This window comes from Hyla sarda, chromosome 5 (genome assembly GCF_029499605.1).
Source record: "Hyla sarda isolate aHylSar1 chromosome 5, aHylSar1.hap1, whole genome shotgun sequence".
Taxonomy (NCBI): domain Eukaryota; kingdom Metazoa; phylum Chordata; class Amphibia; order Anura; family Hylidae; genus Hyla; species Hyla sarda.
The window spans coordinates 62,948,620-62,963,145 of NC_079193.1; the positions used below are offsets into that span (position 1 = coordinate 62,948,620).

The 14,526-nt window shown below is 44.2% G+C and overlaps 1 protein-coding gene across 1 annotated transcript in view; it reads left to right on the forward strand.

The window, feature by feature from the left end:
* The window catches only part of PAXIP1 (PAX interacting protein 1), a 59,621-nt gene that overhangs the window by 26,583 nt on the left and 18,512 nt on the right, over nt 1–14,526 (forward strand). Inside the window, exons 3-7 of the mRNA XM_056519598.1 lie at nt 721–764; nt 3,691–3,754; nt 9,009–9,122; nt 9,209–9,859; nt 11,835–13,392. Of these exons, the coding sequence (XP_056375573.1) occupies nt 721–764; nt 3,691–3,754; nt 9,009–9,122; nt 9,209–9,859; nt 11,835–13,392 (2,431 nt within the window). The remainder of the gene's footprint in view (nt 1–720; nt 765–3,690; nt 3,755–9,008; nt 9,123–9,208; nt 9,860–11,834; nt 13,393–14,526) is intronic.

Below are 14,526 nucleotides of genomic sequence, written 5' to 3' on the forward strand. Positions count from 1 at the left end.
TCTGTATTGTTACTTTGTGCGATGTGAATGTATTCCACAATAATAAAATGTTGGATTACGTGACCAGAAATTAATGCTCTTTCCTATGGCTCAGAACGGCGCGGGTGCTGCTGTCACATGGAGCTTTGCCTCTGGCTCTCTACCATGTTATGTTCTCTTCTACTGTAACAAGAAGTTCCAGACAAGATATTAAAGCTCTGTTCTAACCCTCCTATTATGTGGTATCTGGGGGGGAAGGTGTTCGGGTAGTATTTGCTATGGCCAGTATCATGAAATTAGTTGACAACAGCGGATAACATTTTGTTTCAACAGAGCCTGCTCAGTAATAGAAAGCTGCCTTAGAGGTAGTCATAGGGGACAATGGGCAATTTCCTTACACCCACCTATGTCTAGCACAGTGTTTCCCAACTAGGGGGCCTCCAGCTGTTGCAAAACTACAACTCCCAGCATGCCCGGACAGCCGAAGGCTGTCCGGGCATGCTGGGAGTTGTAGTTTTGCAACAGCTGGAGGCACCCTGGTTGGGAAACGCTGTGCTAGACATTATACAGTACATTTTAGTAAGCAGAATTTCTGCCTGCAATTTCAAAGCGCTATTGCATTCAGAAATTCCGTAGTGTGAACCTAGCCTAACACTTGCGTGATCCACATTCTGTGTCCTGTAAAAAAATCTAAATTTCTTTTATTTTATTTTTTATTTTTTTTCTCTTCTCCATTTACAGCCCTCCTGGGTCCTATTATCTGTTCGGTGTGGAGCCCGTCTACCGTATCCTTTTCGAATGACCAATTTAAGTGGTTTATTGTTATTATTACTTTATTAATGCTTTCCATGGGTTCACGTTACACAAATTCTACATTTCAGGATCCGGTCATGAAGTCTAGATCTGTTATAGGGGCTGAATTGGATGTTAGGGGGCCTATGTTTGGTTTGCTGCTATTGCTGGGAAAGCCATATCTGGACTTTTTCAAGATTTCAGATGAAAGGCAACCATTGTAATTCAGGTCTGCCAGTACTGGGACATCCCTTTTTATGATGTCCTTATTCCCCAAAAGGGGTATATGGAAAGAGTTTGTCCTTGTTGTTGGGCATCTGGATAACTGAAGATTCCAAACCATTGAATGTGTTCGTAAATACAGTGATCCCTCAACTTACAATGGCCTCAACATACAATAGTTTCAGTACAATGGTCTATTCTGGACCATTGTAACTTGAAACCAGACTCAACATACAATGTACAGACAGTCCAGATCTGTGAAACGTGTCACAACTGGAGGAACTGACTAATCAGAATGGGCATTTTACTGGTAAAACACCTGTACTACTGAAGGGTCTGTACTGACTGGTGTCTGGTAGCGCCCCCTACAGTACAGGGAGGTATTACATGTTCTGTACTCTTTACCTGTACCAGGGTTACCTGCTCCTTTGGACACCAGGTAAGGGCAACTCCTTGTTATTTTTTTAGGACGTTGCCTGTACTGTATAGGACCCTGAAGAAGCTCCTGTCCTCTACATAGACCAGTGTTTCCCAAGCAGGGTGCCCCTAGCTGTTGCAAAACTACAACTCCCAGCATGCCCGGACAGCCTTTGGCTGTCCGGGCATGCTGGGAGTTGTAGTTTTGCAACAGCTGGAGGCACCCTAGTTGGAAAACACTCACCTAGACAGTGATTACAGCTCCCAGCAGATCTTTATTACTTTTATATGTAAGGATTTGCTTTATCTATATTAGTTATCTACTTATTTTTCTTTAATCCTCACTTTTTCCTATTTTTGGATGACATTTTGGTGCCTTAAGAACCAATTACCAGGTTTCCATAGAGTTATGATCTCCACATACAATGGTTTCAACATACAATGGTCGTCCTGGAACCAATTAATATTGTAACTTGAGGGACCACTGTACTTAACTGTCATTTGGAAAGATCTTTGACATGTCGTCCAGTAATGTCAAAAGTTTGTCGCACCAGGTCTCACTCCTGAGACCCGCTGCCATGTTATAAGCAGTGTCAGGTGAATGGTAAGGCTGTGACAATGGAAAATGAACAGTTTTATTTGTAATCGGTTTTGATTGGTGGGGTGCCCACACCTGTTACCCCTGCCGATTAGCTGTTAGTTATGACTCCGGTGTATACACAGTAAATGGCTGGAAGCAGTTGGCACTATTCCAGTTTAGTTGGTGGTGGTGCCAGGTTACTGCAGAGGCCACGGTGTAATGCTTCCTTTCTCCTGTGGAGGTGCTGTCAGGTTCCCCACACATCCCTCGGATAAGCTTATTGTTGGAGACTTATTTAACAAAGAAATTGTCTTTAGCAGATAAGTAGTGTTGGACCGGAAACTAAAATTAAGGATGTCAAGCGGATAAAGGAATCCAGGCTGAACTGCATAACGCTAAATAAAACGTCTTTTTCCAGGAACCTGCCTGTTATACAATGCATATCATAGGGATCCTGCTTTAACCCCAGTGTAAGAGGGTAAAACCTGGTCATTATGCTGTTTACACTAGCCTATGGGGGGGTTAACGCATGATTCTTATGATATGCATTGTATAGCAGGCCGAACTTGCTAGAGTCCATTGGCACACAAGCCATGCGCCCTACTGTAAGCCACACTTCTCGATCATTTCGGTGTATATTTTCATTCGGCTGCTGAAAATTTGCTGCATCCCTACTAGGGCTGGGCGGTATACCGGTTCATACCAAATACCGAAATTTTTGTGCTGCACGATATGAATTTTCACCCATACCGCGATACCGGTTTGGCCCCTCCCCCTCGGGAATGAATGTATTATCAGCCCAGCACTGCGCTGTCCCCACATCGGGGAAATAATCCTATGTGACCTGCGAGCGCTGTTCTGCCCCCCAATTAATTATTAGCCCAGCCCAGTGCTGTGCCCATCAGGGTAGTACTCACATATCACCCGCATGCGCTGCCCTCCTCGTCCTGTTTGTTGCGTCCGCCGGCGCTGACACTCTATACCTGTGGTCTCCAACCTACGGACCTCCAGATGTTGCAAAACTACAACTCCCAGCATGCCCGGACAGCCAACGGCTGGTTGGAGACCACTGCTCTATACTATGCGGTATCCCTATGCCCGGGCTGCAAAAAATAAACAAAATTAACTTTAACTCTCCTCCCGTTGGTCCGGTACCGGCCTCACTTGTTTCCTGGGGACGGAAACGTCGGACAGCCGTCAGCCTATCACTGGCCGCAGCGATGTTTTACCTCAGCCAGTGATAGGCTGAGCCCACTGTCATGTAAGGAGTTGGCTGACGGCTGTCCAACGTTCCCATCCCCAGCGTAAGGCTGACGTAGGTGCGTTAAAGTTTATTTTGTTTACCTTTTGCAGCCCGGGCATAGGGATACTGCACATTATAGAGTGTCAGCGCCAGCGGCCGCAACAAACAGGACGAGGAGGGCAGCGCATGCGGGTGATATGTATTTACCCCGATGGGGATGTGGGCTGATATTGGGGGGGGGGGGGGTTTAGGAAATACCGTTATACAGTGGAACCGCCAAAAGTATAAAAAAAAATACTGTGATGCCCACATTTGGTCATACCGCCCAGCCACTCTAAGTAACTTGTGTATGAAGAGACTGTCTATTCTGCATACATGACATAGGTAAATGGAGAATCGAAGTAGCTGCAGTAGGTTTATGCATTTTTCATATTTATTCCTTAATGCAAATAATCAGTGAGAATGGGTTTTCTCCAGAATCGGGACAGATATTTTTTGGTGTTACTGCTTGTCTTTCTCAGGTACGTACATGTGTGATGCCTTATTAATGAACTGGTGTAGAAAGTCATATGGTCTTCAAACGCTACTATACATACGTGCATAACATTTTATGGATGTCTCACCCTTTAATATTTAGTAAGAAAAACCAAAAACTGACTCTTGTTTCCACTATATGTTATCCTGCAGCCTATTGCGCTCATAGAAATGATTTACTTATGAATGAAGATTATATTCCAATTGATTGGGGAATTGCAATCACAAGAATCTTATCAGTGGGGGTGCGAGCGCCACTATTTCCCAAGACCGGGAATAATATTCCCAGGAATGAACAGAGTGCACAATGTGTACATATTCATCGCTCCAATCATTCTCTATGGGGCTTCCGAGCAATGCTTGATAACCGTATAGAGAATGAATGGAGTGCTAACTGCGTACGCATCGTGTGCCTAAAAAGGTACTCTGGTGGAAAACTTATATTTATAAGTCAACTGGTGCCAGAAAGTTAAACAGATTTGTAAATTACTTGTATTAAAAAAAATCTTTACCCTTCCAGTACTTTTTAGCAGCTGTATGCTACAGAGAAAATTCTCTTCTTTTTGAATTTCTTTTTTGCCTTGTCCACAGTGCTCTCTGCTGATGCGCGTATCAGGAACTGTCCAGAGCAGGAGAAAATCCCCATAGCAAACCTATGCTGCTCTGGACAGTTGCTGACAAGGACAGAGATGTCAGCAGAGAGCACTGTGGACAAGACAAAAAAAAACTAAAATTCAAAAGGGAAAATTTCTTCTGTAGCATACAGCCGCTAAAAAGTACAGGAAGGGTAAAGATTTTTTTTAATAGAAGTAATTTACAAATCTGTTTACCTTTCTGGCACCAGTTTAAAAAAAAAATGGTTTCCACCTGAGTACCCCTTTTTAAAGAGGTTATTCAGAAATAGAAAAGCAGCCAATTTATTCCATGAACAGCACCACCCCTTTGAAGCCAGATTAACCCTGCAATTTTTTGTAGGACTTCAGGTCTGCGAGATTGCATACAACTCATTAAGTTGCTCCTGCATGAAGAACTAAGCTTGGAGCACTCACCTCGGACACCATACATGCAGCAGTACAGCGTCTTTATTTGGGTTGCAGGTGAAGAGTACAGCAGGGAGGTGGGTAGAATAAATCAGGAGGGGTGGGTTCATCCGGGGGGCAATGGTCCTTATCGTGCTCTTTGCACTTCGTCACGCCCCTTCCGGTATGTGAACATCAGACCAGTATATACAAAAGACAAGGGGAGGGATCACAGAAACACAACAAACCTAGTGCACAAATTAACTCCGTGAATGCCTAAACCAATAAATGTCTTAAAACCAATCTGAAGGGGTGGCAGCAAAATAATTCCTCATGAGAGACAAATGCAGGGGGAACGATTTATAACAGTGCATTTATTTCATTGTAATCCTTCAAACCCAGAGTTTTTGTCGCATCCAGGCGCTCGCACCTAACAGAGCAGCAATATTCATCAGTCACGTCCAATCTAGGGAAAAAAATTGCCACATTACAAACTACAATTAAAGAAGTAAAGAGAGATACATTTCTGAGAGTCTGAGATTGGGCAGGTGTTCACTTGGAATAAAGATCGTCCCCGCAAGAGTAATAAATATCCTGATTAAAGAAAAGGATTGAATACAAAGAAAAAAACCAGAGTATCAGACTCTCACCACCAAGTCTGAATCAAGTCCTTCAGACGATCCCGATACGAATGCTGTAGGTCCAGCGGTATGCAGTGACAACAGACACCCTTTAGGGGTAAAACCCGGAGAGGAACACTGCAGAGGAGGAAGGCAAAACCAACTGAGGAGAACCTCCAAGAGGAAGATGGTGCCGTGGCGGTAGAAGATCTTGTAGTACATTTGACAGATGTTTCTTTGAGTGAGGACTGCGTGTCTGCCTTAATCAAAGGTTTAAATATCGGACTGAATGAACAGTTTGTGACTTTCAAGGAAGATCTGTATTAAATCATTTAGGAAGATTAACCTAAAAAAAAATGTCCACAGCGCATAGCATAAAATCTAATAAAAATGTTGGTGGCACAGAAACCATTTAAAAGGGAAGGAGATGTCCCCTGTGTGATTGGCCCTTTAGGCTTTAGCATAGTAAGGGATTCTACCACTCAGGATGTGGATCACCATGTGTCGCCAGGGGATCATTCTCAGTTTTTTTTCAGGAGGTAATCCATCAAGATATAATAACCCCCCCCCATAGACCCAGGGAGCCCCATATATTTATTTTACAAGTCAGTTTGTCAGGAAGTGAAAGCCTTGGTTTATCCGAGAACACATAGTAATGTATCTGAAAAGGAGAGAGAGAGGCTTTGAGCTGACTAGCTAGTAGGCAGGACCTAGTTGTGTCTAAAGCTGATAAGGGAGGTGGGGGGGTGAATTGGAAGAGTACGAGAGAGAATCTTTAAAACAATTTTAAATAGCCGTGAGGTGTATCAGAAGCTCGCCCACGATCCTACCAAGAAAACAATGGAAAAATTGCGTGTTCACTTAAGGAAGTATACTAAAGAAGGTATTACTGTTAAAATCGCTGAGAAGTTGCTATCTGACACTCTAACTAAACCTAAATGGTATATCCTCGCAGAGGTACATAAAGGGGTTATAAACCCCCCCCCCCCCCATGGAGGCCAATTGTAGCAGGGGATAGGCTTCCCAGGGCCTGTCCAGCTATATCGAATGATTGATCGCCCCCTTACTGAAACACATCCCCGCATATGTGAGAGATATGGGGGATGTGATTGCAGTACTTGAAAAGCTTGTGTGGCAACCAGGATTTGCGTTGGCATCTGTGGATGTAGAGAGCCTGTATGCCCGCATCTCCCAGGATGCAGGTATATAGGCTCTCAAGGAATTCCTCACGAGTACGGATAAGTCACAGGGGTTTATTGAGTTCAGCATGGTTTATCCTCACTAATAACCACTTCCAATTTAATATCCAAAGGTTTAATCAGTTGTCTGGAACGTCGATGGGTACACCAGTATCTTGTTCGTTTGCAAAAACTTTTTAGCTATTTTTGGAAAAAAAGCTATCTTTACATCATTAAACCCTTTAGACCACCACTTTAAACTATTATTACTGTGTGGATGATCTTTTGATTAACTGGGACGGGTCTTAAGAGCAATTCCAAGAGGTTTTTTTTTTTTTTTTTTCATATCTTAACGACATTAATGATGTAAACATGAGGTTTACCTCAGTAAATCCTCTCACCTCCCACAAGTCAGGGATAGTATCCCTTATGGCCAATTGGTCCGACTGAAAAGGATCAATAATGCACAGAGGGGCATTGATATGCAGGCTTAAGAATCGGAGTCCAGGTTGGTCGCAAAATTTGTCTTCAGAGAGAACCTGTTGAAAGGACCTAAAAAAAGAGATAATGAGGAACGTGCAATATTTTTGTTCGAAAACTCCAAAAAAGCTATACTTAAACATTGGCATATTCTTCAAACTGACACAGATTTAGTTTCTATCACAAAAGAACCTCCCATTGTAACATACAGAAAAAAGTACTATTCATGATTTTATAAAGCGATCCCAGAGAAAGAATAATATAAAGATAGAATGGCTTACGGATACTAAACATGCGGGGAATTTTAGTTGTGGATCATGCAAAGTCTGAAAGCAAAGTCAGTTAAACTAGGGAGCTAAAATGTCCAAGTCCACCAGTTTATCACATGTAGGACAGACCACGTAGTCTATGCGTTATGTGATGGCGGTTTTTACTATGTGGGCAAAACAATCCGCCTTTTATTCCAGTCAGAGAGCACCTCCACTCCTTGAAGACCAGAAGAGGGTGATAGAGCATATGGCAGCGACACACGCTGGTGATCCCCGAGTAGTGAAATATATTGCATTGGAACGGGTGGAGAAAATGCACGGGCAAATCTTACTCACAAAAGAAGCCACCTGGATGCGACAGGACCTCTGGGTTTGAATGATTATAATGAAATGAATGCATTGTTATAAATCATCCCCCCCCCCCCCCTGCTTTTGTCTCTCAAGAGGAATTATTTTGCTGCCACCCCTTCAGATTGGTTTTAAGACATTTATTGGTTAAGGCATTCATGGAGTTAATATGTGCACTAGGTTTGGTGTGTTTCTGTTATCCCTCCCCTTGTCTTTTGTATATACTGGTCTGATGTGCACCTACCGGAAGGGGCCTTAACCCACCAGCTGAACCCACCCGTCCTTGTTTCATCTTCCCACTTCCCTGCTGTATGCTTCTCCTGCAACCTGAATAAAGACAACGTACTGCTGCATGTATTGTGTCCGAGGTGAGTGCTCCAAGCTAAGTTCTTCATGCAAGTGTATGTGCACGTTGTGTTTTCATTTGTGAGCACCATATGTAAGACACCAAGGAAACAGAGGCTATGCTGATCCTGCATTTTACAGGAAGATCCTTGTTGGCGTTTGAGTGGAGACTGTGCCTGGTTATGTGCATCTGTATAAGGCATTTCTTTTGAAAGAACTCAATAAGTTGCTTTGGTCATAGATTGTAGCACTATAAAAAGTTGCAGTGTAGCCCTGGCTTGTGGCTTATAGTGGTAAGCAGTACAACTGTCCACTTAGGTTCATATTAATGATGCAGACTCTTTAGGGATTCTGGTCTACTCAATATTATAGCTAAATTTTACTATTCATGTACCTCCTCTTTTGGAAAGGGGCCTGTCACCTTGAGTCACTGTAACGCTTGTGGTAATGATGTAATGTCTTTGGGGTGTCATGCATAAATGCAAGAGGTCAACAAGTATTACATCGATCACCTAGGTACATCACAAAAGAGTGAGACAAACTTACAGCGAGATGTTATAGGACATATCAGACGTATGTGGGGAGGACAACCAAGGTTGCCACATTTTACCGAAGAGATCTAAGGAATCATCTCTTATAGCTGAGAGCTTCTCGGAGACCATCATGGAATTAACACAAGTGATGGCTACCAAGAAAGAGAGAGCTGGTGACCGCCATCTGGAGGCTTCATGGATACGAGTAGCCAGTAAAATAAACTGGGCCAGCTTAAATGTAGCAAAACTCCTACTAGAGGGCTTTTCCCCAAGGAGGCATCATACTGCTGTGCATAATGGACAGACCATTTTCCTCCAAAAAGTGGTCACCCCACTACAGTGCCCTGTAGTTTAAAGCTTTATTGTAAATGTTGCTGACAGATGCGGTTTTACAAGGTTGATTCTTATTTTATTACGTTTATATATTTATTTTTTCTTCTCCTTGTTAGGTTTCTCCTGATGATAGAAATGCCCTTTGGGCACTGATCACATTTCATGGTGGGGACTGTCAGCTGAGTCTCAATAAGAAGTGCACTCATCTAATTGTTCCAGAGCCAAAAGGGGTAAAAATACTGTTTAAATTGTGTGATTTTTTTTTTCATATTTTATGTAGTTTTATACATTTAAAGTCATTTTTTTTTATTCTCAGACAAAGTATGAATATGCTTATCAACGAGAGAACATTAAAATAGTTGCACCAGACTGGGTGTTAGACTCAATAAGAGAGAAGACTAAGAAAGATGAGGCGCCATATCATCCACGTCTTATAATTTATGAAGAGGATGAGGAAGAAGAAGAGGAGGAGGAGGAAGAGGAGGAGGAGGAAAGAGACTCCCAAAATGCAAGTGCCGATGATGATAGATACTCCTCCAAATCTAGTCCAGTTACATCTCGGGAAGGATCTCCTTTGCCTAATCAGGAGACTTCACCTAAACGGAGCGCTGCAGCAAAGATTAAAGAGGAGCTCATGTTTGATGACTCCGATGACTCCTCGCCTGAAAAGCAAGAGAGAAATTTGAACTGGACCCCCGCAGAGATCCCGCAGATGAGCACTGCAAAGAGGAGACTGCCTCAGGGCAAAGACTCCGGGCTGATTAATTTATGTGCAAATGTTCCTCCTGTGCCAGGGAGTATTTTGCCCCCTGAAGCCCGAAGTGGTTTACTGTCATCAGTCCCTGGAACGACAAGTTCAGAAAGGCCAGATATTATGGCATTTCGGAGCCCTGCTACAAGGACACTTAGGAACATTACAAACAGTGCTGATATACAGCAGATTAATAGGCCATCAAATGTAGCACATGTAAGTGGAGATTATTGTTGTATATGTGTGTGTGCTTGGCCTGTGATTTTGTTTGTACATTAAAATGGTTTTCGCTACAAGATTACCCCTTTAACCTTATAAGGACCATGGCCGTCTATACTCGTCCAATGGCCGTAACCGTAGTATGACGCGGGCTTCCGACTCAAGCCGGTGTCATATCGGCCAGCCCCCAGCTGATTCCTGTAGCTGGGGGCCGGCTATTAACCCTTTAGATCGCTGTGTATAAAGGTGCCTGTATCCTTTCCCTGGTGGTCCAGTGGGGAGGATCGCCCCCCCCCCCCCCCCCTGTAGTGCGATCGCGGGGGGGGGGGGGGAGATCCACTGTTAAGGTAGCCTGAGGGTTTATCTCTCCTCCGGTGCTCTGAATGATAAAGCCTGGCAGGACCAGGCTTTATCAATCGAGAGCAGAGCACACTGATCAATATGGTTCTATGGAACCATAATGATCTGTATGAGGAATCGAATGATTCCTTCGAAAAGTCCCCTATGGGACTAAAAGTGTAAAAAAAAAAAAAAAAAAAAAATTTTAATAGGTTTTAAAACACACACATTAACCCCTTCCTTAAAAGTTTAAATGGCCCCCCTTTTCCCAAATTCCATATAAAAAATATATAAACATAAATGTATTGCTACGTGCGTAAATGTCCAAACTATAAAATACATCGTAAATTAAACCGCACTGTCAATGGCGTAGGCGCAAAAAAATTCCAAAGTCCAAAATAGTGTTTTTGGTCACTTCTTATACCATAAAAGGAATAAAAAGCGATCAAAAAGTCAGTTCAAAACAAAAATGGTACCAATTAAAACTTCAGATCACGGCGCAAAAAATGAGTCCTCATACGTGGAAAAATAAATAAGTTATAGGGGACAGATGAGAACAATTTTAAATGTTATTAATTTCCGTGCGTGTAGTTATGTTTTTTTTCCAGAAGTACAACAAAATCAAACCCTTTTTTCTTCAATTTTGTCGCACAATTATTTTTTTTCCTGTTTCGCCAAAGATTTTTGGGTAAAATGATGTCATTACAAAGTAGAATTGGTGGCGCAAACAATAAGCCCTGGATTAAAATTTGACCTGAAGATCTGGTCCAACTTCTGGAAGTCCCGTTGTTCGGCTTTTATCATTGGGGAAGGCCACATATCTGGTTATTCATTCCTTCTCTCCCTTCTCTTCTCTCCTCGCCCTCTTCTCTCCTCGCCCCTCCTCTTCCTTCCTCTCCTGGCCCCTCCTCTGCCCCTCCTCTTCTCTCCTCTGCCCCTCCTCTTCTCTCCTCTGCCCCTCCTCTTCTCTCCTCTGCCCCTCCTCTTCTCTCCTCTGCCCCTCCTCTTCTCTCCTCTGCCCCTCCTCTTCTCTCCTCTGCCCCTCCTCTTCTCTCCTCTGCCCCTCCTCTTCTCTCCTCTGCCCCTCCTCTCCTCTCCTCTGCCCCTCCTCTCCTCTCCTCTGCCCCTCCTCTCCTCTCCTCTGCCCCTCCTCTCCTCTCCTCTGCCCCTCCTCTCCTCTCCTCTGCCCCTCCTCTCCTCTCCTCTGCCCCTCCTCTCCTCTCCTCTGCCCCTCCTCTCCTCTCCTCTGCCCCTCCTCTCCTCTCCTCTGCCCCTCCTCTCCTCTGCTCTGCCCCTCCTCTGCTCTGCCCCTCCTCTGCTCTGCCCCTCCTCTGCTCTGCCCCTCCTCTGCTCTCCTCTGCCCCTCCTCTGCTCTCCTCTGCCCCTCCTCGTCTCGCCTCTGCCCCTCCTCGTCTCGCCTCTGCCCCTCCTCTTCTCTTTCCTTTCCTGTCCATTTTGTCCTCTCCTTTTTTCGTCTCTCCTCTTTCTTGACTTAAACAATCTGAAGAATAGAGAACTGTATCTAGTTCACCTGCAAAGTACATCTCATTCATACAAGTTATTGTAATATCAGTTTACTTGTATCTCTCTGTCTACACTTTTTCCCTCATTTTTGTTTTTCTTTCTATTTTAGCTTTTGCAAACACTTTCTGCTTCCACCAAAAACTTAGAACAAGGCAGCCATCCCCAGCAAGGACATCCAAACTCAGTGCTGTTCAATCAGATGAAATCCTTAACACCAGAAGCTCAGCAATTATTACAACAGCAATCCCATCAGACCCAGCAGCAACAGCAGCACCATCCTCTTGTACAACTTCAGCCTCAACAACTTATGCAGTTGCAGCAGCAGCAACAACAACAACAACAAATTACCCACCAAGTGTTTCCACAGCATCAGTTCTCACAGGTGAACCAGCAGCACCACTTCACTCAGCTGCAATTCTCACAGCAACAGATACTTCGTCCACAGCAGCAAACCATGCAGCACTTTCAACAGCAGCAAGCACTTCAGCAGCAACTGCAGCAGTTGCAGCAGCAGCAGCATCTTCAGCAACAGACACTGCAGCAGACACTTCAGCAGCAAAATATACAGCAAATCCTTCAGCGACAGCAGACGCCTGCACAACAACAGACACTACAACAGCAACAAACAATGCAGACATCTATACAGCAACAGCAAACACTGCAGCAGAATATTCAGCAGCAGCAAACACTTCAGCCAAGTATACAGCAGCAGGCAATTCAGCAACAAAATCCAGCCTTGCAGCAGAACCTTCAACAAAGCATTCAGCAGCTACAGCAACAGCAGATACAACATTTAACGCTGCAGCAGAAGCAGCAACTACAGCAGCATGCCCTCCAGCAGCCACAAATTCAGCCTCACGCTCAGTTGCACACACTGCAGCAGCAGCAAATCCAGACTCAAGCCCTGCAGCAGAAAATTCAATCACAGACAATTCAGCAGCAGATTCAGCCGACATCTATTCAACAGCAACATCAAATGCAAGCACAGTCTATACAGCAGCAACAAATCCAAGCACAATCATTGCAACAGCAGCAAATACAAACACAACAACATCATGTACAACCACAGGCCCTACAGCAGCAACATCAAGTACAGACACTTCAGCAACACCAAATACAAACACATAATATCCAGATTCAACATCAAATTCAGAATCAGACTCACCAACAGCATCAGATTCCATCGCAAATGTTACAACCGCAGACACTTACTCAACAGCAATTGCAGCAGCAACAAACTCTTCAGCTGCAACAGCAGCAAATGAAGCAGCAACAAATCCAACAACAGACTCTGCTCCAACAACAGCAGATTCAGCAGCAGCTTCAACAAGCTGGTCTTCAGCAGCAACAAATGCCGCAGACCCAGCCGTCCCAAATTCAACAGACAACACTTCAGCAACCACAGGTAACTCTGCAACAGTCCCAGGTTCAACAGACAGCCCTTCCGCAGCCTCCACTCCAAGCCCAACAGGCTCAGCAACAAAAACACAACCTTCAGCAGTTACAGCAACAAATCCAGCAGCAGCATCTTCAGCGTTTACAGCAGCGACAGATGCAAAACCAGACGCAACAGCAACTGGGGCAGATACAGCAGGTACTGTCTCAAACACCAAATCAACAGCCACCCCAATCTCAGCAGCTTCATGGACATGACCCGTCACTAGAAAGTAAGTTAATCTTATACTACAGATGGTTCTGCCATCATTTAGGTTTGACTGCAGGGTATTTATGGATATTGGCCGAGATTTATCAAACTGTGAGAGAAAAAGTGGAGTCATTACACTTAAGTTGTAGTAATTTCTGTGAGGGTGACCTTATTGGGGAGACACACATCCTTTTTGCCTTTGTATAGAAAGTTTACTATGTTGTGCCTATGGCAGCTGCAATTAATGGGGCTTAATTTATAGAAATGTCAACAGACTTAGTGTTACAGTACAGTCCCTTACTCTAGAAACTAGTGGCAGGTGAGATGCACACAGTCATAGTATTCCTATTCTGCCTTAGTTAAAGCCTCAAACAGTATAATAAAGCTCTCATTAAATCATCCATCCTCTATTGATGACTCGAGTGATGACTCGGCACATTCTGCTCCAACCTACATAGCAAAGCTGACAAGTGAGCTGCAGAAAACTGGAATTGGCAACAATATTTTGAGATTATATTTATGGACAGTCAGGTAAAAAAAATGTGAAATTTGTTTTTAATAAAATGTTTTAACCCCTTAGGGATTTTCACCTTTAAAGGGGTACTCCGGCCCTAAGACATCTTAACCCCCCCCCCCCCGCAATCTCTCAAGCAGCACCCATCTAGCTGCACGAAGCAGTAATCGCTCCGTGTCTGAAGCCTCATAACCAGGGGGCCGGAGTATCGTGACATCCTGACTCTTTCCCCTTGTGACGGCCGTCACATGGGGCAGAGTGGTGACGTCAATAACTATGTATATTACAAATATACATATTGTATTATCTACAACAGTCGTCTCCAACCTGCGGACCTCCAGATGTTGCAAAACTTCAACTCCCAGCATGCCGCGCTGTCCGGGCATGCTGGGCGTTGTAGTTTTACAACCTCTGGAGGACCGCAGGTTGAAGACCACTGATCTACATTATATAAAAAGTTTTTGTTGACGACAGATACTAGGGATCGACCGATTATCGGTTAGGCCGATATTATCGGCCGATATTCGCGATTTTGGACGGTATCGGCAATTACCTTGCCGATAATCCGATAATGCTCCGCACCCCCCACCACTGCACCGCACCCCCCACCACAGCACCGCCCCGGCCAGAGACCGCTGCCCC